This window comes from Colletes gigas, unplaced genomic scaffold (assembly GCF_013123115.1).
Source record: "Colletes gigas isolate AHSC1104 unplaced genomic scaffold, ASM1312311v1 Colletes_gigas_Sc00008, whole genome shotgun sequence".
In the NCBI taxonomy this organism is placed as follows: Eukaryota; Metazoa; Arthropoda; class Insecta; order Hymenoptera; family Colletidae; genus Colletes; species Colletes gigas.
In genome coordinates, this window is record NW_025106637.1 from 6,873,965 (window position 1) to 6,899,209 (window position 25,245).

Below are 25,245 nucleotides of genomic sequence, written 5' to 3' on the forward strand. Positions count from 1 at the left end.
GTACCAAGCTGCTCGAAACTCGAAACATATGTGTCGTTCGTGGGGAAGATTCCATTCGAGAGAGAACCACGTTTCCGGAACCGGTAATTTTGATGTCCTCGACGAGTCTCGTTGTAAACAAAAATCGATTGGAAGACTGAATTCTGAAGGAGCCTCGTCAAGCAACCCGCGAATTAAGAGTTCAACAATTCGAAGGATGGATTTCTCGTTTTACTGTTCGTCGTAATCTTTGTCATCATCGTCCATTTTTAAAGACGATTATTATTAGATACGAAACACGATGTCTGTAATACGAAGGGGGCGCACGAGTCCTGACGAACAAGCAATATTTGGTGGTATTGGAAGCGTATAATCACTACGAATTGATAGAGAACAATCAAACAATTAATGCCCAGTTATACAGCCAGCAAGTTCGCCTATTGATCGATGTCATTAAACGGAAAAGCCCAATTCGTCAACGTGGGGTGATACTTCAACGTGATAACGCCCGACCGCATGTTGCAGCTATGACAAAAATAGCTATTCGAGAGCTTGGTTGAAAGGTCCTCCCACATTCACTTTACTCCTCGATTACAGACTTATCCGACACCCACCTATTTCTATTGTCTCCTTCGAAACTAACGAAAAAAATTGGTTCAGTTCGTCGGCGCTGAACCGCGGGAATTTTTTTCTTCGATGTTGTACAAAAGCTAATCGAACGTTGGAACGAGATTGTAAACAGAAAGAGATAAATATTTTCTTCAATGATATGAAATTATTGGACAACCTAACAGATGCACGCCGATAGAAGAACGCTGATAGTAAATGAATAAATATATGTGCAGTAAATATCTCTTAACAAATTCTGTCACCAGTTTAATTCTTACTCTACGAGTCGCTGCCTCTTAAATCTAATTTCGACGTGTCGCGCGTTTCGCATTTACCACCGGAAACGCGTTTATAACCGATATAGAAAAAAGTAGGTGAACAAACACGCGAGAGACGTTGCGACAACGCCTCCCCCTCGGACGTATGATACAGTAAAACTTATGTTACAATAATCAGCGATCAAAGCCTTAGATAATAACACGTGAACGCGGATACCTCGACGTTTACGGGTGAATTTTCCGTTTCCACTGACGCTCGTAATGTACACGCTCTTCCCCCGTTTCATCTCTCTCGTAGTTTTGATCGTTAACTTGTGAAATTTGTTCACGACGCCGACACACCTCCAACGCGCTACAATTCCCACGAGTGAGATTATCAACTAAGCGACTTAATTAATTAAGCCTAAGGATAACGTCGGAGAACTTGCTGCGAGATATGAATGAATCGCGCGACTTAAGTCTCGGTTGTTTCTGTACAAACGGCATTATCGATACAAAGATTCGTCACGGTCGACGCTAGCTCGACTACCAGGAGTTAGAATCTCCCGAGCATTCTCGAAGGTGAACCCAAACCATGATCGTACACGTAAATTTCAACCAATTACCTATCTACGACATAAAATATATAAATAAACCATAATCGCTTATGAAGTAACCGACGCTCGATCATCTCTGGACTTTCGTACGGACTTTTACCTTTCATGGGTTATCCTTTGATTAAATGATCAAACAGTCGCGCGATCAATTTGCATTGTTTTTTTTTTTTTTTTCGTTACTGTATGAATATCAAAACAGATTAATGCAGATAAAAAAAAATATTCGCTGCATTTAGATGTGCAGACACGAAGGGGATAGATAGAAATATTGTATGATCGTCTACGTATCTGCGTTGATAAAGGAGTTGTACGGTAATCTATATTTTCTTCGCACGAACAGTATCTCCACACGCTCTTCGAGTCATGGTTACGTTGAAAAACAATTCCCTTTTTTTATCACTATATGTCATGTTTCCGTTCACTTGAATTTGTACAGCTTTTTCTCCCATTATGCATCGGCCACTTCATAAAAGTCATCCTCATCGTTGCAGTACGAAATTCGAAAAGTTCTTTGTTCGTACTGAGACTTTTGTTCACGAAAACGGGACCTCCCCTCCAGGCAACGTGAGAAAAGAAAAGATACATACTGAAGTTTCGATTTGTTATGTTCATGGATCGCAGTCCCGGTATTTTTTTGCAATTTCGCCAGATATAACTGTCCCGTTTCGAGGTAAACGTAAAAGGTACAATACCGTTTAAAATTCGACAGTTCTAGAAACTGTTTATGCATGAAGATCAATCATCCACACTGTTCGGTTGCATTACCCATTCGGACCATTAAAATTCGACGCCATTGATCTATGAATGCTCGATGAACCAAAGCGATCGGCGCTTTAAAGAAAAGCTCGTTCCTCGATTCCGGTCGAAACGAAAGTCAGAAATTTCTAAAATCTATCCTAACCTCTTTACAAACAGTTAAAAAGAATCCGCCTCGGAAAACCTCGTTCCGTCACCTTCGTAGTTATTCGTCTTTCTCTCTGACCCCGGGAATACGATATTGCAAACGTTAATCTCTTGGTAGGAGTGTATTTCCTAGCTATCTGGTCCCGTGCACGATGAAATCCAGTTACTTATCTCGTTTCATCCCTACCGATCTTCAGTTCCCCGGTTACTCGTTAAAACCTGACACCCCAGGTTTCAGGCCGCTCCGCCGATGGACGGGCTTTCCCAGACTTTCGATATCGATACGTTATAAAATAAACGTTTTATTTGCCCCTGTATGATCCACAGCGAACGATACAGCCCGTGTCCAATTGTCTGGGATCCTCGAGATTTTTCAGCTCCGGGACGCTCTGAAATGACAACCTCTTCTCCCAGGCTATCCGCTATGCAACTGGCATGGCTCGAGGCATTTAGTGTTCTTGCTTGTCCTGATAGGACGCCGTTTCCTTCCGGGTCGCTTGCGTAGCCTCGATCACTTCAAAGCCTTCCGACGTAGAAATATCTGTGGACGATCCATTGTCTCCTACCTCGGAAGAGGAAATAGCGCTACCAGATGTTGGCGCTGCTGATTTCGCTTCCGTGCTCGTATCGGTGCTCGTGCTCGACGCCGCTGGGCTCCCTGTTGCTAAGATCCCAAGTAACGTTCAGCTTCTACTCGCTAAAAGTAACCAGGAACATGCGCAAGCAAGAAAGCAAAGGGAACAGGTGTAAGCAAAACGAAACAGACGATTGGGAAGCCATCGGCGACGGTCATGCAGATGAAATTGCACGGATGATGCCCTAGATAATGTGTTTTGACGAGCCAGCATACTGATATTGTTGTATGTTGCTGGTCAAATATTGGTGTATCCTTATGATGTTTGCTAGTATCATTTAGTTGGGAAATCATTCGACACAGATCGCCATTTTCAGTGCACTGCATCCTTTCAATTGTGTACAAGTAATAGATCAACTGAATATTTTGAATGTAGTATAATGTGACGATGCAGCTTATGCTTCCTTTGTCATGAAAATTGGCATATCACAAATATGTGGCACGTGGTAATGAATGCATTCGTGATTAGTAATACCGAAAGATTCGTTAAAATCGCAAAGAATAGAACCATTTACATTTATTCCAGCCAGTGAAATGTAATTAGATAAGAACATGCAATCGATTCAGAATAAATCTGTCAGTTCAGTTAGTTCAACACTTCACATAAAAAGCACTCGATAAAAAAAGAAATAAAGATAAAACGATTATCGTTATTAGCTTTCGTTTTACCCTATTTAATTACGCAAATCGGTGATTCTAGCTTCCGATCCCGACATTTAAACAACTCCTAGATAAACAATCTCTCTAAATATTATTCGAAACAACAATGCTTTTGAATCGAGGGCAGGTCGCCACTTCAAATTCTTTGACGTACCGGTTTCAGTCGTTAAAGGGGTTATCGATTGCACAGATCACCAAAAACAACGGTAAATGAAATTAAAACAGAAGAAAAGAATCGGTGCCAATTCGACAGTGCAAATTGAAACGCGATTCAAAGGTATCGCGTGCCAAACAATTCGCTGACGCGTTAGAGCGACGAGTGTCGGTGACACAAGATCTACAAAGTCCGCGTTCGACATTGTAAAATGATTCAAATCGCGGGGTATCTTTTCAAAACTCGAAAGACAATTCACGTGCAAACGCGCAACTTGAAATGCGTCACTTTCAAATAAATGGGTGAACCGTGGTATTTTCTAAAGCTGGTAAACGATTCTAACAATCGTATCCGTTGAAACGTTTTACAAAAGAAAATAAAACAAATAATATACTCGAAATTTCGAGAAAAGAAGAAATCATACGTACATTACTCACCCTATAAGCAAAAAAAAAAAAAAAGAAACTTAATTGAATTATTGAGTTAATTGCTTAAAACTATAAAATCAGTGAGATATTTGTTAGCGTTGTACGAACATGAAAATGTGCATGAATGAGAGCGCTGGAAGATGGACGCTGGCTCGTAAACGATTAGATAAAGAAATCTAAAACGATTAAAAACTAATCAATTCAAATTGAATAATATAGAAACCTTCGTTACTTTGTTGTTCGCTCGACTGAGAACCGTTTGTCGTGCTTCTGGCTTCTTCCGCGACTTGTCCCTCGGAATTGGTCGACTCCGACGCAATCTGCACCGTTGAACTCGTCGAAGATACTTCTTCTGCCGGTTCAGACACCGTAGCGTCCGATCCTTCCCATGTCGGGGTCGATTCAGGGGATGGGACAGGACTAGCGAGCGTTACGTTCAGTCTGGATTGAGATTCTGGCGATAGTTCAGCCATGCGAGGCTGCCCATGGTTATGAAACAGAAGGTTTTGTAACTGCGCCTGTTGCAGAATCACAGGCAGCTCGTAATGATGGAAGAAGTATAGCATCGAGTGCTGAAATCATAACAGAAACGCGACTTTTCGTCAATTATCCATAATTCATACTTTCGTTGTCATATAATAAATTAACCGCTCGTACTGTTTACTTAAACATGGAAATAACATGGAATATTTGTTATATAGTCGGCATAGATTTTAAATTATTATATTTGTCAGATAGACCTACGAGTTCCGGCAGGGTTAAGGATATCGTATATCGTAGAACATCGAATAATCCTGATGAACTGATAATGCCAATTATAATGACCTGCCAAAACATGTCATCGCCATGAACGCTATCGAATGCAATTCGAATAGGTTTTATATGAAAAACGAGTTTTCTGTAACTCTAACTTAAAATTCATTTTAGAAATATTTTCACAAAATCTAACCGGAACATTCCATCTAAATTCCAGATCTGGAAGGGTTAGGTCAGTATAAATTTAACGATTTCTTATATTACTTGACATTCATATGCTGGGTAAAAAATCTGTAGGATCGATTCGTATAAAAATTATACGTAGTTCGACTGATAACAGCGTTGAAAGTATTTCTGATTTGTCGCAAGTTTGAAATGGCTACACTTGTTCGGCTCGCGAGTTAGTAGTAGCCACTTCTGCCACCATTGAAGGTGTTAGTACCTAGCACAGGCTGGTGTATATGGGCTCACGATATCGCTTGTTTCTGCGAACTATGTGTATGTCGCTCGTGACCAACAAATTTATATGGAAATTCACCAAATTTGTTCTATACCGATTCTCTCGTTCTCTTCGTACTCTTCGGAATCCCTGCGCCAATCTGTCTCTCCCTCTCTCCCTCTCTCTCTCTATTTCTCTCTTCCCCTTCGCTACCCTTCAGAACACGCTACCGATATCAATACCCTTATTCACCGTAGTTGCAAACATACTACACCTGCGTACAGGGTATGCATAATTTTCAGTCGACGCGAGACAAATAAAAACATTTCTGAAATTATTTAAAAAATCTCGAGTTCGTCATACGAGCCACCCGAATGAATTGCAACATAATGACTCCGTAAAATCACAATTTCCAGGGAATAGTATTTTTGGATACTATGTAATAATTTCTCAAAAACTAGATTTGATGAATGCTTCTTAGATAAATGTAATTCTGGTCATTAATAATAAAAAGTATATACTTTAAAATGAATGAAAAATAAGAAACCATTCAAAAAAAAATTAATCTGGGAGGTGAAAACGTATGATTTTTCTGTAGCATCCTTTCCTTTTCACAGCAGTGTCAATCGATACGTTCTCGCTCGAAGCTACCTGACTCTGGTCGTCGCGAGCATCAGACAGGGAGAGTCCGTCCAGCTCGAAGATACAAATATAAAAAAAAAAGGAAACAAAAAACAACGTCAAAATGAAACACGCAAACCGATAGCTCGAGAACGTCAGAAGAAGGGAAAAGAGTGGCTGAATATGGAAAATAGATATCTCGAGACCGAGCACCTGTCGTCGACATGAAGGAAATGGTATCCACGGTGATTCGTCGGGTATAACGGAACGAATCTGTATCGTTTCAGAAAAAGAAGACGACTCTGAGGCAAAAGCTGGGATCGGTGCTGGGTTGCAGGAACGGGGGAACGCGACGAGGTACGAGATAGGTTCGCTATGCGGAAGGAGAGAAAAAAAATAAGCCCGAGTTAAAACGATGGTTAGGGTGAAAGCAGGTTACCGAGGAAATCGGATTTTCGTTTGCTGGATAATCAACGCCGATGACATCGATATCGGCCGGCATATAATCACGCCGCGGGGCTAATCGCCTGAACTTTGACCTATACAGAAAAGGAACGAGATGGAGGGATAGATAGATAGGGCGGGAAAGGGGGTGGCGGTAGCGCCAGGAATCAAAACGATCCGATTTACCCAGTCGTGTCTTGTTGCCCTCCGGGTTTTTGAATTTTCCAGCGGTTCGCTCTATTCGTAAACTCGTTCCCAGAAAATAATTGTCGATCGTCGCCGCCAGGTTGCTCTTGTTAACAAACCACGCTTAACTATCGGCAGATGTTAATCGTAACTGGTCCAGGACCGGGTAACTTAATTTCCCATCCGAGGAATATTGTCGAAATTCGCGGCGACCAGGCTTACCGTATTTTCCGGTTATTGAATACAACTGAGGGAAATTAGATCCGACCGGAGCAAAATAACTATCTGATAAAAATACAATATATTTTTTTAGTGGAATTCCCATCATTCCAGGTGAAATGGCCAATACCATATTACAGTAAATTTCCGATTATCTGGAATGTTTATAATAAAATCGACAGGGGGTAGGTGCTTAAATTTTTCGACAAAAAAAATTTTTTCAAATCTTTCTAAAAAAATTATTTTTGACTGCGGGGGCCAAGTACAATGATTTTTGGTGAACAGACATACCCCTGAAATCCTACCCACTTTCGAGAGAAAAATTCGAGTAGGTGTAAAAATTTTCGGAGAAAAAAAAATTTCGAATCGTTCTAAAAAAAATATTTTCAGTTGCGGGGGTCGATTGCAATCATTTTTGGTCAATAGACATACCCTCGAAATCCTACGCACTTTCGAGAAAAAAATTCCTTACCGAAAATGTAATGTCTGACCATACCGTTTATATGTTTCACTGAAATTTTTCAAATTTTATCAAATCGATCTAGAAAAATTATTTTCAGGTACAGGGGTCAATTACGATTATTTTTGGTCAATAGACATACCCCCAAATTTCTACGCATTTTCGAGAGAAAAAATTCATTACCGAAAATATAAAATGTGGCCATAACTATTTCTGTAATTTCATTTTCTATCTCAATTCCTCTTAATAAGAACGACAGAACTTTAGAATATGATCGAAAATGTGTTATCAAAATTGTTGATGAATTTATTATCAACAGAATCGAACAGAGATAACAATTCGTATACGAAGTACGATAGACATTCCTTCGCAATTCGTCATCCGTTTGTGTAAATAGAAAATATTCGCATTGCGTATAATGCACGTCCATACTTTTAGTACGCATCTACGTTATGAAACGATATTCCTTCTGTGCACGCGCATTACAGTTTAATCTGTTATGCATTCGTATCTTTTATCGGCTAATTAGCCATTCCATTACACTTTAATGGTATTCAATTTTTCCACGCTAAATATATACATCACATATCGAACGTAGTTATTAACGCCAACAGCTACCTATTGTAATGCCATTATAATAATAACTCTTAATACGCTCATCGCGATGATCTAATTATGATTCATTGGATTATCAAAGTACGCTATCGTATCAGATTACCCAGCGTATAATTGGCGCAGCGAAAAATTTATTTTTGCGTGAAAAATTCCAGCGACTCGTAATACACGCGCGCGTTGTGCCAAAGTCCCTTCGAATTATAACTTTCATTATCATATTTTATCCGCCCGTGTAAAATCGTATCTTCGTCTCGTAATTTTGAAAAGTCCACTCGAAACGAGGTTACAATTAATTTTCGTGCGGATGCACGATACGTTAAACGGCTTATTAGCAGATTTCGAATATTCTAAGAATACAATGCGACAATTGTCAAGGGACGTCCAGGGCGGATCTGATGCAACGAAATTACAATTGAACGGTATTTATGTACGCTCATTGAAATCCTGAGTCGACATTAAATTATTCTCATCGATTGAGCTGTCAGGTGCATTGTCCTGGTGGCGTTTACGCAACTTAAGTTTGAGCGATGGTGGACCCATTGCTGCAGAGCAACGGCTACTCCCTGCTCTTCATTCGCTACCGTCACTGTCAATAGCAGGTTTTTCACCGGTAGCCAATAGGATCCCTCTCTCTCTCTCTCTCTCCCCCCCTCTCTCGCTCTTGTAAAATACTCTCCTTTCGTTTCACCTCGTTGAATTTAGAAACTCGTTATCGAAAAATCAATTATGGGCTTTTCTCGAAAACCCATAAGGCTTTGTATCGGTATTATTAATTGCTGATTAAATAAGGTACAATAAATTTAACTTTTCTACGTAAAATTTCATTCTCTATAAGATTTAATAAATAAACTTTTAATTTATACCTCTTACAATTTAAAGGGTACAATTCAGACAAGCTTACACAAAATTCTTGAAGTTTTTACTTGCCAGAGAATCGTCTTGGTTCGAAATAATCGCTACCATAACGAACTCTGTCTTTTTTACGAAGGTAACGCTGCTATCGTGCGTTGATCACAAGTTCCCCAAGACTATATGAGAAGTTACTAATTTTTCTTCTCCAACACTTTACATTCGTACTCTTGAACCGTAGGAAAGTTATAAACTCCCGGGCATTATAACCTCCTGTGAACGGAACTCTTTAAACTTTGCGTACTTGTCGAACTCCTGAATTGAACTCCTTGAATAACTCTACATTTCCGTAGAACTTCCAAACTCTCGAGTACTATGAACGTATCCTAACTACGTCGAAATGTCGAGTGTATGCAGGACCAGCGCCAAAATTACGCGGACGCTCTAACGAAACAATGATTTAACACCGACGTAGGAATTCTGATATAACTTGTTATTCGAAAATTTAATATAGAGTTCTAAATACATTTCTAAAACAATACGTTGTTTGAGGTGTAAGAATATCGACAAAAAGTATCTCGTTCATCGTTCTCGTAGCTTTTGACAGCTACAATTTTATAATTAAAATTCAATCGACTGATCTTGCTACTTGATTTTATTTCTGCATAATAAAAAGGATACTCGGTTATCGACACGAGGATTATCACAAGTTGTGCCAACGGTGCACAGTCGTGGAAGTTTCTGTTTAACAATAAACAGAGCCGGTTGTTGCCAGGAAGAATAATGCGCGAATATTTCGTTCGGAAGGAGACGTTCTTGCAAACGTGTACTTAGATAAAATGTTTCGGGATTAAGGCACGGGCAGCCATTGCGAATTGCGGAATAATTGTCCTTCGTGTAAGCACTCCTTCGGGAATACAAAAGTTTGCGCGAGAACAGTTGTTCGTTCGTGCTGAAAACGGGCATTAATCAGGAATACTTTGCGACCTACTTGAGAATACTTGAGCGGAGAATAAATATGTTCAGGCGAAGTTAACGCGCGTGCTAGCCCAACGCTAATCAAAGAACTCTCCTCAAACAATGGGCATACGTTTCGAAATTATGTCACATCGTATCTTTCCCCTTTTGCGTTTCGCTTACACATCGATCATTTCTGACATCGTTCCTAAGGAATACTCTAAGGGGCTGCAAAACGTGTTTGTCTTTCAAATTACTTAGCTTCGAATGTTTTTACCGTCGAAACGAATATAATTTCTTCCGCTGTAAATTCCGGAAATCGAATTAAATCGATAAATATATTATCTACTGTATATCTAAATCTTCTAGCTTTTCTCTTCCATTATTTACGTACATATATGTATACATGACAAAACAGGAGTAACTATAAACTCCAATAAAATCCGGGAATATCACAAACCAGAAAAATTATTGGCAAATTGTAGCTGAATATAATACTCATTTTCTTAGTAATATTCTGTTAGCAAAAATAAAATGCTGGTCAATTTGAAAACAGTACAATAATGAGAAATCTAATTCCTTAACGACTGACCAACCGAGAAAAGAATTCCAATCGCACAATTATTTGATAGAAAGTTCTTACCTGTATGAACAGCCAAGATGTGACAAGCGCCAGACTGCTGTACTGCCCATTAAATCGGTAATGGTAAGCGTAGAACGAAAAGTGGTACAAATAGAAGAACCTGAAACAAAAAATAATTACTTCATCAGTAACAAAATTAAAATACAGCAGCGACAATGTTACTTGACAGATTACAAAACTCCTCGGTATTTACAGTACATTGGCAGCTATGCAACAACATGGACCCATTATCGATCAGATCGTACCAGGTTCCTACCTATTAAAATATCGAGGCTGGGGTATTACACGTAACATCATTAAAAATTATATGGAATGCCACGCTTAAGATAAAATATTTGAAATAAATCTTTGTCTTCAATTTGTTCGAAAAAAAAGAACGAGTTTTCCTGAATTACGCATTTGAGATTATTTATTGCTGTTAAGGCTGTATCACGAAAAATATCGAAAATCAAAACTGTCTATCAAGAAATGATTCAAATTTATAGTGAACTGCCAATTTAAAGTTATAACGGTTTCTTTTGGGTGTCTTGTTCGTTTCAATTTATTACAACGTTTGCAAGTCGTTAAAAATAACAGCATGTCGGCCACATTTACGGCGTAATGAAACATTTTTAAACCGGCGAAACTTTCCGATTCCGTGTCTCGAAAAATCATGAAACTTCCTCTCATCGTGGCAAGAATTAATCCTCCTCCGCTTTATGGTAAATAAAACGTAGAAACAGTTTATCTCTTAATCTCCTTCTAACTTAATTACTTGTTACGGTATTTCGTGCCGCCTCGTTTGATGAACAAAGTCGCAAAGATTTCCCTTCGTAATCATTGCCCTGAACTGCTAAAAGTAACGTTCAAGGGATGGGTGAAATTTGAAATACTATTTAAAATTATAATTCGACTAAAATATTATTTCAAACGGGAAATCAAGTTACGACAAATACAATATTTTTATTTGTTAATCTGAAGCGTAAAATAAAATCAATATTTAGTTTAAACTGCCCTTTATTCTATAAAAACAAGTTTTATTGTAACATGAGCATCACCATAATTTTGTTCTTCAGTACGCATAGAAAAACGTTGCATCTGATATTAATGGAATTTTATTATTAACACCCTGTTTTACCCTCTTCTCCGTCGTTCAAAGTATTGCAATTTGTCGACATATTTTAGCTGCGTTCCAAGAGATTTTTAAGTTTAAATTGTTACGCTATTAACAGACTAAACATTTCATCACAATGGTTATACACAAAATAACTGCGTGAGATCGAGTCCTTGCGAATAAGTATGCAGGAAAAAGTATATTCAACAATAAACTCAACATTCCAGATAAGTTTAAAATACTTCCACGATAAACACGCTCGCCACGAAATACACGGACAGCCGTTTTTAAAACGAGTAAGAATATAAAACTATATGCGCCGAGCTCCAAGTTGAAAAACTTCGCAGAAAACCTTGCGAACCTTCGAAAACATCGTTGAATCATAAAATACGTACAAATTTTCGATAAAATCTTGGTCCAAAATTCAGCAGCATCTTTTAAAAAGTTAATTTTTAAATTTGAATGCCAACGGAAACAAAGGAGTTCGTGTTATTTTAACAAAGCTATTCAGATTACAATGTAAAGGAACTACGAAGTTACGGTGTACAACATTAAACTTCATAACAAAAAGAACAGAGGCTGCACGAACTTCCGTCATGCCAAATTCCGAGTTTTGCTCAATGAACATAAAAAAAGTCGTAAGATGACTTTTTTTTTTTTTACTTTTACCCTCATCTTATGGGGACCTTTAAGGTGATAAGGGTGGGGTTGTAATCAAGTGATTTTTACGAGTAGCTGTTACGGGGTTGCCAATATTTGCGGATCGGGGTGGAGTTCAGACTGCAACGCCACCCTTAAGTGAGGAAATTGTGGTTGGGCAAGGGAAGACCGGGAGAATAGCGGAAAAATGGATATTGTGTATCCCCTCGATAAGCAAGGTGACTAATTTCCTAAAGTATATGGCGAAACTTTCTTTCATTTAACTTTCGAGCACGCCGCGAAGGAAGCTACAAATTTCCTATTAAATACGTGAGAAGGTATATTTGCGTCGCCCGCCACTAAATATCGTTACAAAATCTTCATTAACCCCTTTTAAGAAGAAGAATGTGTTCCTGATAAATGATAATTACCAGTTTAGAGGCTAAACAAATATCCCAAATTCTTTAATTTCTAGTTCGTAATTAAAGCATAAAGAAAAAAAGATACGATGAATTTAATATTGAAATAACAAATTTTACATATTGAACATAACCGTGGAGGCTCATGTATAATTATATTTGACGTTGCGTATGAATATTAAAAGCATTCAATTTAAACAGCTCTTATTAATTCTATGCAAAGCGATGTCAGGAAGACCGACAGCAGTAAAACAACCCTTGTATTGTTACAAAATTAATTACTATGGTTAAAGTTCGAATCGATATTTATAGAATCAACAATTGTTATTCTATACTCTAATATTCTATATTCTAATATAAAATCAGAGTAGAAAATTGTTCTGCAAAAAAGGCTGCAACATTATATACTACTACAAACTTAAATTTTATAACAACATTTTAAACTTGTTTCTTGAATACACACATACTGTAATCATATATTAGTTCCATAAATACTTTCATTTAATGACAATTATGATTCGAATTATTATTTGTTATAATGACTGTTTTAATGTTAACAATTTCAATATTTACAAACGTTTGACTAATCGAGAAACTAATAACGAGCATTCTAGTTTGATATTAATAAATAGAATTGTATCGTAGATAAAATTACATTCACAATCGTCACTTAAATTACGAGGACGTTGCTTCTCCGTAAACGATTCTGCCCTGAACACATAACACGCCCGAAATCTTACACAGTGCGAATTTATGTACGTTGAGCAACGGTCCAAAAGCGCTTCTGCATTACGTTTTACGATCCTGTCAGTCGTAAAATGCAGTTTAGGCGTCCGGTCTATTCCGTTTTCGGTATAGTATACGTGTTACGCTCGCATCTAGTAGATCGAGACGAGCTTTGATCAGGCCAAAGATAGTTTAGGCAACTGCATGTAATAAATCTATCCTTTATAGCATCTTGTGCGCGTAAAAGAAAACTATTGTATCTACACGATGTTTGCTATACCGAGGCAAGTGGGAATTTAAAAAATGTAAACGATGAAATATTTACAAGTAAAAGGAATCCATCACCCCATCCGATACACGTGAATTTATTATTCATAATTTTGTTAACTCAAAGAACTAGTAAAATATAACAAATAGATTATCACCACAGCGTCTTTTAATTTAGAATTTGCTTTTGGGAAGTAAATTGGTGAAAAGAAATAGGGAATCACATTATTGATTACTTGAATATTTTCTCATTTTTCAACAGAAAAAAGGAGAAGTCTGATTGGTGAACAAAAAATTAGTGCCTCTATTTCGATTTATGTATAAATAATATAGCTTATAATACAGCAATTTTCAAAGAAAGTTTTATAAAATATGTTCGACGATCAACGGAATAAACGACTCCAAAATCTCAAAGGTACGATTAAAGCAGTAGTGCTGCCTAGTAGAAATGTCCACGCTTGGTCAGACAAGGGTGGATTTCGGGGAACCACGATAAATTCAACGCTCGCATAACAGTCTGATAATTCGATTTTAACGCAAGCACCGAAAAAAGTGGTAAAAACGTATAAAGACAGGGCGATAGAGTGCAGAAGGAAGAAAGATGAGGAAGAATGCACGTTCAAAATCCCCAGTTACGTATTCCGGAGACATAGCGTCTAAAGTGTCCCACGCTCAGGGAACCACAACCATCCGACGACGATTCATAGGTCTTTCCTGAGAATGGAAAAGGTAAAGAGGGGACTGGAGACTCTCCAAACGCATTCTGAATTCACTGAATAGTGCTGCCCCTCTCTCGGATCGCGAAGGATACGCTTGGACTTTAAGCAAGATTTTTACAAGTTCCCAACTTCCGGTCTCGTCCTCGAAATCCCTCGCGCGATTGGCATTACCGACCAGGGCCGTGAATTAAACATTTGCGTACGTACGGTTACACTATTTCTTTTCGCGCGTTGACTCAAACTGTAAACAACACCGAAGGTAGAAAGCAACATTTGTAATTCGCTGTTCATCGTTTTCTCGTCGGTGAGATTTAGGGGTTGCAATACAGGGATCTCTGGGTATTCCAGATCACGCGAAATGGATCCGCCAGGGGATACTTTGTCTTTCGCTCACCTTCTCCGAGGACACAATTCATGGTAGCCCAACGGATCGACAGGATTTACGATATGATAGGTGTATACGATATTCATATATAAGATATAAATCGTACGAAACTCTTGTTCCGAGACAGCCGAGTATCGTTCTCCGTTAAATTCACTCCGTCTCTACCCTCGAATAAATTGAGAAACAGGGAAGCAAACAAACTTCCAAATAAACGTAGCCGCGGTCGAAGACGGAGTTGCGTAACGCGGACGATCGAATAGAGGCGAGTATTCGGCTGGCAAAACCGATATCCCGAAGCGTCCTCCCGCTCAACGTTCAAGCACTTTTTTTTTCCGTATGTCCAGTATATTACCAGAAAATGGTGCACTTAGTAGGAGCGAAGAAAAAAAGTAAGGGAAAACGAAAACAGAGGAAAAGTGAAGGAGGAGGAATATCCTGCAGCGGTGGCCCGATACAGGAAAGAGGATCGCATTAGGTAGAGCCAAGGGCCAAGAGAAGAGGCAGAAGAGGAATAAGAGAACGAAGAAGAAGAGAGAGAGAGGGGCAATGGAGATGTAGCCGTCTCCATAACTGTACGGTCCACTCGACTAACGTAAGTATATTGTCAATCAATCCACGGTATAAAAGCAATCTGAGGTTCGGTCGACGGGGTGGCGGGATCCCGTGGGGCGTGGACGGGCCGAAGGAGCTAAGGATTCAAGGAACAGAGAAAGGAGAGTGGCTCCAGGGAGAAGGGGCACCGAAGGAAGAGGGTAGAGAGTGCAAACAATCCCCTCTCGCTTCTATAAGGAGGAACCGAGCGAGAGAGAGAGAGAACTTGATAGAAAAGGAGAAGTCCTTTACTCTGGCCACTCGAAGGACCCTGCCCAACAAGTAGGATGAAACGAAACTCCTGCCCGGTACCTATATCTATGCTTATAGACACGCGTGTAGGTGTACACGGTGTGTGTGTGTGTGTGTGTGTGTAAGGATGTGATCGCGTATATAGTGAACTCAGCGTGACCGAACGGATATGGCCGATGGTGGAATATATCTGAAAACGTCGCTTGAAGACCTGGGTGTTCTCGAGGAGGTGACGTGTCCTGTTCACGGGGAGTTCCAAGTGCTGGGAAAATATATCGGTCTGACCGCCAGGAGAGACAATGACAGCGACGAGGAGAGAATCCTGGCGTCGGATTGATGGACGTCTTTCAAAAAATCTCTTATTTACGGTTCTCGTTTTATGGGAACCCAGTCGCGCAAAATGAATCTAATACCGCCGGTGATCACCAGTTATTTCCAATTGCGCAACACCATGTCATCCTCTTTCTACCCTGCTACACGAATTGTACTTGGATTCGAAACGCTTTGGTACAATCTTAACGCAATGATCGCCAACTGGATACGCACGTTTAATTTTATTCCTTTTATTCGACGTTTCAAAATTAATTTTTCATGCGATTAAGACGATGTCTCAAGACAAAAGGTGGAAGAGTGATCGACTACCATACAAAATAAAACGAAAATCAAGAATGGTATGTTTGTCTCAATTAACAAATTACTGTTCCTATTTTGGCCACAACAGCCCCTTAAATTTTGACATATGGTGGTCGAAGACCCTGTATACAGGCGGCGACAACGGTATATACAACTCCTATCCAGACAGGATAACGCAGATGACTTCAGCCATGCACCAGCAAATAAGGTTACACGCCCCTTGCGACCCAATGAAAAGTTGTCCCCCCACAACGTCTACGAGGGGTGGCATGGACTAGCGGAAAATGAAATAATATCGACGCAAACACACGGGACCGAGCGCCAAAAGGGCCGTGGATAAATACATAAGAGAGTTTATGGAAGTAACATTGGAAAAAGGAGATCGAGAAGGATAGGAAAATTTTTGAAAGGAGAAAATAGAGAAAAAGGAGAGATACGTCGTGGGATCGTGCCACGTGGCAAAGCTCTTTGTATACCACAGATTTTTCGACGTTGAGACGGATAGCAAATCTGGATAATGTATTTACAGAATCTCACGCCGTGACCCGTCACGGATACGCAGAACTGTTCGTATTGTTTACCCAACGACGCTCTTTACTTTGCTCTTCGTATCGCGTGCACGTGTACGTGTACATTCTTAAATACTTAAAAAAAAGTAAAGATTCACCTGAGCGTGTTGTGTGCTGATTCGATTCTTCGATAACTACATCAATACTTAAAACCATGATTCGTCCCTTATCTATCTATTTGAATATCTTTTCAATCTCCTGCGATTTAAAGAAAATGAGTATTTGCACCCACTTCGTACCAGTAGGAATATTTTACTGTGTAAATAAATTAAATATTGAGCACTGTTATTTATTATGTGAATATAATCACTACACAAGAACAATGAGAAACCATTTAAATACCATTTAAACTTTAGATTTTACTATATGACCTGTGTCTCGAAGATACAAAAGAAGAGAGAGAATATCCTTGAGATGCTTCTGGAGAGCTGTTAAAACCAGCCACGCCGACTCCATCGAAATCCGTTGAGCGTGATAAAATGATCTCTTTCGAGAGTGTCGAGCAAGTAACGTACCAGTGGTAATCATTAATCATGCGATACCACGTGTGGGCCACCTACGACCACGCTCGGAATGTTCGAAAGAGAGGGACGAAGAAAAGAAGAAGTGGTACAGAGAGGAATCATCTAAAGCTCGTGCCGGTTATTGTACGGTTGGCAGGTTTATGCGGCCTTTAATGCACCCCTCCGTATTATATCAGTTATATACAAGCTCCACCGCTCTAATAATACAGAATAGAACGCGAAAATTGTTGATTATTCTGCAAGAATCTACGGGATACCGTAGTCTACGACACTGATGTTACAGCACGTGCCAGAACGCAGAGAAAATACCAACAACAACAATAACGAACACGCTATATCGTAGCAAGAGTTGTCAAAATTACATGTATCGCTAGTTTATACGTTAAATATTAAATAAAAACCAATATTAATTACTTCTATGTTATCACATAAATCAAAGTTAGAATTTAATATTAACATTTTTCTGACACCCGATTCTGTATACGTTACTATTCTATTAATAATAAATTTAAAGAATTAGCTTCCTTTTCAGCCGTAAATGCACGAATGTAGTAATCTCAACAAAGAATGGAGGTACTATTTCTTAGACTTGGAAATGAGATCCAAAGAAACGTCCTGGAATGCCAATTCACGCATGCTACTTATTTGATCCATGACAATGATTCACGAGATGAATCTCAAACCATGAAGAAAATAATCCCTTCGATAACTATCCGTTCCTCGGTTTATCTTTAATAAATTAGACATTTCAAAATCGACTGTCTTTACTAAACTAAAGTAAATTGGATTAAAATAAGAAAATTTCGGTATTTTTCGAACGCAGTATTATTCACGTTTATCGGAATAAGGAAGCAAAAGGGCACAGATTCGTTCAATCTGGTGATTCTTTGGACGAACCGTAATTACAACAATTAAGCCTTAATTACTCGTCGTTTAAAGTACTTGCTGGAGATATCGGCCAATCGTACCAACTTAGGAGCAAACAACTTTGGTGCGTTTAAAGTAGCATTAAAATTGATCGGATCGAAATGGACATAGGAAATACCGAGCTGAGCATCGTGTAAGCGAGTCACGGAACTCAAAACTTTCTCTAAAATGTACGAGATGGTAATTAACTGTCCCAGAGGATCATATTGATTGCCTGGGAACGAGCACTCCCTCGCGCATTTACGAACTTGTAACAGTCGCAAAGCAAATTCGGGAAGACCGACGATACGATGATCCGATAACCGAGCGGTATATCGTTAATATTTCATCATACTGGTATGTCGAGAAACTTTGCGGTCACGCGTTCATTACACCGATCGAAGCATCTTCTTCAAAAATCAAATGTACATGTTTCGTAATTTACGAGCAATTACTATTAACTAGCCACAGGATAGTTAAATAAGGTGGAATATAAAAATGTAATTTCGCTGTATTTAACACTTTTAATGCTATTCAGACTTAGTTTTGTTCGGATAGAAACACGGATAAACTGTTCTGTAATCACAGATTCGCGCAGATCGATTTCGACATACCCGAATAAAGGTAAAATTGCTTATTTTCCTGAGACGATCGCGCCGGAGCGATAAAACGCGTCTTTGTAGTCACTGCAGTGACCACTTTGCAACGACCAGGCGTGGTTGAATCAGAGTTTAAGAGATCGCTAGCTATTGGCAAGCTGCTCGTGCAAACCGCCAATGGTCTCAATTGGGCGAGTTTCCATGTCCCCTTAAAAACGATTGTAAATACTTCTGAACATCTGAACGAATTTAACGCGTCCGCTTTTAAAGTCGATCCACGTTGAGTTTTCAATGGCCAATATATATACGAAGTGTTTTACACGAAGGGACATATTATACAGTTTTCTTAGATTGTTGAAAATTCTAGTATAACAACGAATAAATTAAAGAGAATTTTTTTACGTCCATATCATGGAGCGAGTTATTTAATAAATTTCATTTCAAATATCATAAAATTTAATTCTCTTTAAAACTTAAGAGTAGTTTAAGTATTTCTCTGCTTTTGTAAATAATTTACATAGTTTCCATCTATTTCAAATTTTTCCAAGCCCTAGTAAAAAGTGAATCTTAAAGTAGCACCTTATAGCAATCTCCTGAATAATATAAAATAAGTGAACGTTCTCATTGGCGAGCTTTCATGGCACATTTGGTCGTCTAAATGCGTTGAAAAATGCTGATCGCTGGATGGTATATTGAATGACAAGGTCGGTACATTACGCCGTACTTCCAGACCTTCTCTTATCGTTATACGACGCCTACTACGTGATATATAAAATCGATATAACATAGTGCAACAAACACTTTTACCGTCAAACTGGATGACAATAACCGCTTCTTATCTTTAACAGGAAATTGCAGCAATTCCTCTAATAAAACCCTCAACATATTTTTATGAACAACACAGTATCTGGTCAGTGATAAAAAATCATTAAGCGATTTTAAAAAAATAAAAATCCAAAAGCAACGCAAACAACTAAAAACTAATACAAAATAGAGTCACATTCCAAGGTCTTCGATTGGGACTATAGAAGATCAACTTGAACTAATTTATTAATATATAAATGATATATTAAAAAAAGCATTAAACCTGGACGGAATAATAGATTTAAAAAGCGAAAAATAGGAACTGATTCTGTGCTTCGGTGAAAATACACGTTCTTCGAAAAATACTAAGAAAAAGAAGGAAAAGAACGTAGCTCATCCTGCAGAATTTGTAACGCAAAGTACGTTCATGACGGTACAACGAAGGAACAGAGTCGACAACGGCTTTCGTTGCGACACGATACCACTCCACTAATTAGACATTAGCGCAACAAACAACCCCAAGGTACCGTGTACCCTGCTTCCACCCTGTCAACCAGTTCCAGAAACCACCCCAATCCCCCTGACGGAATGCTCAAGTTACAAATTAACTTGCAGAGATCATCCATTTCCACCTCGACGCACACCGACGCCTCTTCGGTTCGTAAAACTTGTTCCGACGGAAATTCAAACGCAATCGAAAAAAAAGGTATTAAGAATGTTTACCCTTACCTTACCTTCCAGTTCATTCTCTGTAATGTATTTTAAATCTGCGGCGCACGAGCATAAAAAAACATAGGAGGATATTTCTGAAACTTTGTTTCTCCATACATGTTACGCGTTTACTCAGCTTCTACTTAAAAATACCAAAAATTTAGACCATCTTCGTGTATTTTTTAATTAACGAGAAATAATATGAAATCAATATCATAGGGTTTTAAGAAAACAGCTGGTATTTATTCGAGCCACGTATTTATGTTATAATCAGACCGTAGTAGATTTCCCATTTTCGAAATAATTGCGAAAATAAATTGTCCAATACTTGTAACAGAACTGGATAAAGAGTCAAACAGATTTGGCGCTAAACAGATATAATAAATGACAATTAATATACTGCGACATCAAACGCTACGACGTCGATATACAATGCAAATTAGATTGGAAATCTATTGTAATCGTTATCATCGCGATGGGCGGTCGGGCAAGCAAAAAATATGATTCCCGACAAGTGAGAAATAACTCAATCGTACAAAACGCGACGAATTTAATCACTTCAGCGGATAATGTACAGTTTTTTTTCTTATTCATTTTTTGCCAGTCTAGAGAGATGTAATACGAACATCGATCATTAACTACTATAAATAAATACTAAATTACGAATCTACGAAGCGTCTCAATTACGCAAGAAATCCGTAAAGTAACGAGGATTTTATCGATGTATCACAATGATCGGGTTCCATGGTAACGTCACTTCTGAGGTATCCTGCATATCTTCGTGCCAGGACCTCTGGATGTTAAGGTTCGGGAAAGAGGGAGAGAAACGGGAAACGAGAGAAACTTGCTAGCAGCCAGAGAACCGTGAGATATTCAAGCAAGGGTGGGAGGGTTGAACGTTACCAATTATGAGGAATCACGCCTGATCGCGTTCAAAATGTGAAATCGCGCCGTGCACTTTCAATCCACCTCGATAAGGGTCTTGAGTCGCTGATACGAGAGAAAAGAAACAGAATTAGAGGACACGTCATGACTTTTCCTCAGTCTCTTTTTTCTTACGCAGTTACAATTTTATAAGTGACTATATACTAAGTAATTATCATTATAAATATTGAGGTGCTCGATAAAGGCTAAAAACTATATCTGAAATTTTTTTTTTAAATTGTTCTCACTATTTTATTGCATTTTATAACACGATGAAATAATTGTGTTGGACGTACGAGTGAACGAGCCATGTAATACGCACGCGTAAATGCATACGTCTTGATTAATAGCACGAGGCAAAATTTACTGTGTATCGTTGGTCGAAAGCTACAATTTTGTACTCGGTGCTTCTTGTAAAATGATCTATGTAATTATCTGCAAACTGTAAAGATACATAGGCGAACTGTATACTGGAAGAATATTCTGTTTGTAGCGAGATGAAAATGTACAGAAAGTACTTATATAATAAGTTTACATTTGAGAGTTAAGATAAACAATCGTATTAATTTAGAAAAAGTAATATAATAACATAAGCAATGCATTTAACCATACCATTATAAGGCCCGACCACATTTATTTATATAAAGTTCCTTTCTCATTACAATAATATACTTTTATTATTAATAACTTATAAAACGAAGTCTAACGGTGAACTTTTATCCGACAAACATGAACTATAACCAATTCAAAAGTTATTAGACAAGGAACGAATAAGAAATTCGATAAGACAGTGTCGTGCAGCTGTCAACAGGATCCAAGGGCCCGAAAATGAACAGAATTAAAGGGCAGAAGACAACCGTATTCTTATAATTGAAGGAAGCTCCGACCCTCTGGATGTGACCGTACCCTGGCAACCGAGCCAAGACTTCGCAGAACTTTAAAAGGGCTACGAGAAGTGCCAACGAGGGAGGGGATGAAATTGAAAAAATGAGAGTGGACGAGGAAAGAAACGGCGGGAAGAGAGCGAGACGAAGGAAAGAACCTTCAATGCTCCTTTTACTTCCACCGATCTTCCCTCTCCGCAATCATCCCTTCGTAATTAACCTCCATTACGGCAGTTTTCTGTTACCCAACCATTCTTGAACGTGCAACCCTTTTGCGACCACCCTGTTTTCGCGATCCACGAGAGGGACGGATAAAGTTGCCTGTTTCCTAGGAAGCAGTAGGTATCAGTAATAGTTTATTATTCTTCTAATGGAAAGCAGCAGACATCTTCCTACTCTACCCACGCCTCTCCTCGCCTCAACCCCCGACATCCTCATCGTCGACGTCTACGGCGTCGTTGTGTCGTAATCGTCTTACGCTTTCCGAGTAAGCTCCTAATTATCACGAACGCTGTCTTAAGATACATTTCCGGTACGCGGCATCGCAGATTTTCGCAAGGAAGTTAAAGGTGAACGAGATAATTAGCATTATAACGAATAATTGGGGACCGTAAGTCGTTACTCTAACGAGCTTTAAGTTCGATTCTCGATTGTTCTCCAGCTGAGTAAAATTGGTGCCAGCTTACAATAAAATGCTAATTATCACGAAGATTGATGTTTGCAATGAATTTATACGTATAACTTCGCTGACTTAATTCGCCCCAAAGCTACAACAATGGTTTGAACACTCTCGATGAAACGACAGTAAGATAATAATTTCGATTTTTGTTTACTTTTAAATATGCTCGTAAATTGTTCCACTGACCCGTGCAAACAAAACAATTGACACTATTTATGGTCAGAATTCCTCATGATTAGAGAATTGTATCAACATATCAGAGTAATTACCAGCAATTCAGTATCTCCTCCATCTGTACGCATTATCTTGGGAAATCGCTTTCAACAGCATCTTACTGAATACTCGAAATAACAGCCAACTCCTGATACTACTACCACGCTCCTTCGCATAGTTCAGAATTTCCATAAACTATTATCGAACTCGTAGAAAATATACGTGCTTAATAAACTGACAAATTCAATAACGGTAATAGTATTACGCAGACAGATCTCTTCGCTAAAACTATGCAACAACATCTCATCAAATAAATACGTATAAGAAATTCGATGCAAAAATGCTATAAGGTTCGTTCTACGACTATATTTTACAAAGTTAGAGCAGTTCAAAAAATTGTGAACGTTTCCATCAAGTGTCCTAATACTTATGGCCGACGGTGCATGTTCAAAATATTGATAAATCGATCGTTTACATTGCAATCAAGTTTCGAGAACTGCTCTTGTAATATCATTCGGGACGGTGAAAAGAACGACGAGGCTGAATTTATCGCTTGGCTTCCGATTTATTTTATAAATCGTAGGATGGTACGTTGCTGGTCGAACCGTAACGAAATAAAAATGGTTTTGCTTTCTCTAAGAAGAAGGTGGTGTGTCGAAGCCTTTCGACGAGTCTTTTCCTTTCCTTAGACGGTGATGTTGACACGATCACGGAACCGTAGCGAAAGAGAGTCGCTGAACGCGAGGTTTGGTGAGGCCAGCCGCGCCCCACCATCGAACCACGCGTATCGGGCAAAGGCGCGTCTTCGTTACACCCTACTATGCATATCGCCAGATGGGAATGCAGAAACATACACGGCAATTGTAACGCGTCGAGAAAATCCTGCGAATGAAGTTACTCGGCTGAATTCACAGTCGATCGGACACCCTATCCCAATTCGAGGAACATTCGATCCAGATCTGCCAAGATGAAGAAAGAGGAAGACTTCCGTTGAGCCGTAGCCTTCCGTATCAGTATTTATACGTTAAACGGCGACGTGGTGGAAGGAGAGGGTAGACGACGGGGAAGCACGGCGCCATTACTATGCAAATAGATTCGTAGTGACACGATGAGAATGGGCCATACCCCGGTGCACCTAACTGGCGCCCGTCAGGACACCATTTAATAGTGTAGTTTCGCCTGCACACGTCGTCGCGCTCGCCAACCGAGCCCTCTGGTCGAACCACCCACACGGATCCCTCCCCCTCCCCTCTTTCCGCCATCACAACCACCGGCAGCATCACCGAGGCTCGATACAGGTAATGAAATTGTCCATGCATGAACCGACGGGGTGGCGAACGTTTGTTCTACGATCGAGCGAATACGTCGTTGCGTGCCTTTTGCGCAGCGAACCAGATTCCCGAGGATTTGCTGGAATTTCAGGTACACAAATGAATACCTATATGATGCGTACGCTCGCAACAGAAACGCGATCCGACGCCACAGTTCCCAGGTAGGGAAGGGACAACGCATGTGTACGTACATAGAATCCCAACGGGCGGGTGGAAATAGACGTGATAAAAATATGAACGAGACGATGAGAGACGAATCGCGTACCAACGAAACATCACGAAACTCCGCCACGGTAGATTTGCAATCCGCTTTTGCACTTATAGTGTTTGCTAATGGCTATCCTATCCTCCTTCCTTTTGACGTGACGCGTGTAGTTTTCTCTTTTTTTTTGCTTTGCCACTGGCTCCCCGCCACACGCTATAAGATTTCGTCGCGTCGAACGTACAAATGCTCGTAAACGTTAGGTTCGGTTCATATGCTTCTGCGGTTTTCCAGATATCCGATCATTTTTGTTACACGTTCCAAGTTTCAATACTTTCTTCGTCGTTTTTAAATGGTGGAACAATGTGCTTCCTCGATTAATTCACCGATACATCGTCAGTTATTCTATATACCGGTATCTAACGTTTTCTGTACAACTCGACTGTTGCAACATAATAATAAATGTAATATTTTGGACACGTTATTCCAACGAAATATTATTTCTATCGTGCAAACAGAATGAATCGTGTATTATGCAGAAATAAAGCTTATAAAAGCATATACAAAATAATGAAAGACGGATCACGGGCGAGAGCACTATGTAACATCACGAAAGTTCTATTTGATAGATTTACAATTTGTTTACGCGCACGTATTGTATTTTCTCCCCGTTTGTTTTCTCATTGTTTGATCAGGTGCGATTTTTAATGTAATGAATGCTTGTGCTATTTTCCATGAATATTCT

General features: G+C 39.2%; 1 protein-coding gene across 5 annotated transcripts in view; it reads right to left on the reverse strand.

The window, feature by feature from the left end:
* Positions 1–228: 228 nt before the first annotated feature.
* The window catches only part of LOC122396798 (membralin), a 60,650-nt gene continuing 35,633 nt past the window's right edge, over positions 229–25,245 (reverse strand). For 4 of the 5 annotated variants that reach the window (XM_043395484.1, XM_043395481.1, XM_043395480.1 and 1 more), the window contains 3 exons: positions 10,431–10,530; positions 4,465–4,813; positions 229–3,029 (listed from right to left, as the gene is read on the reverse strand). In XM_043395484.1, the coding sequence (XP_043251419.1) occupies positions 2,815–3,029; positions 4,465–4,813; positions 10,431–10,530 (664 nt within the window). In that variant the 3' untranslated portion in view covers positions 229–2,814. The remainder of the gene's footprint in view (positions 3,030–4,464; positions 4,814–10,430; positions 10,531–25,245) is intronic. The other variant, XM_043395482.1, reaches the window with a different exon arrangement.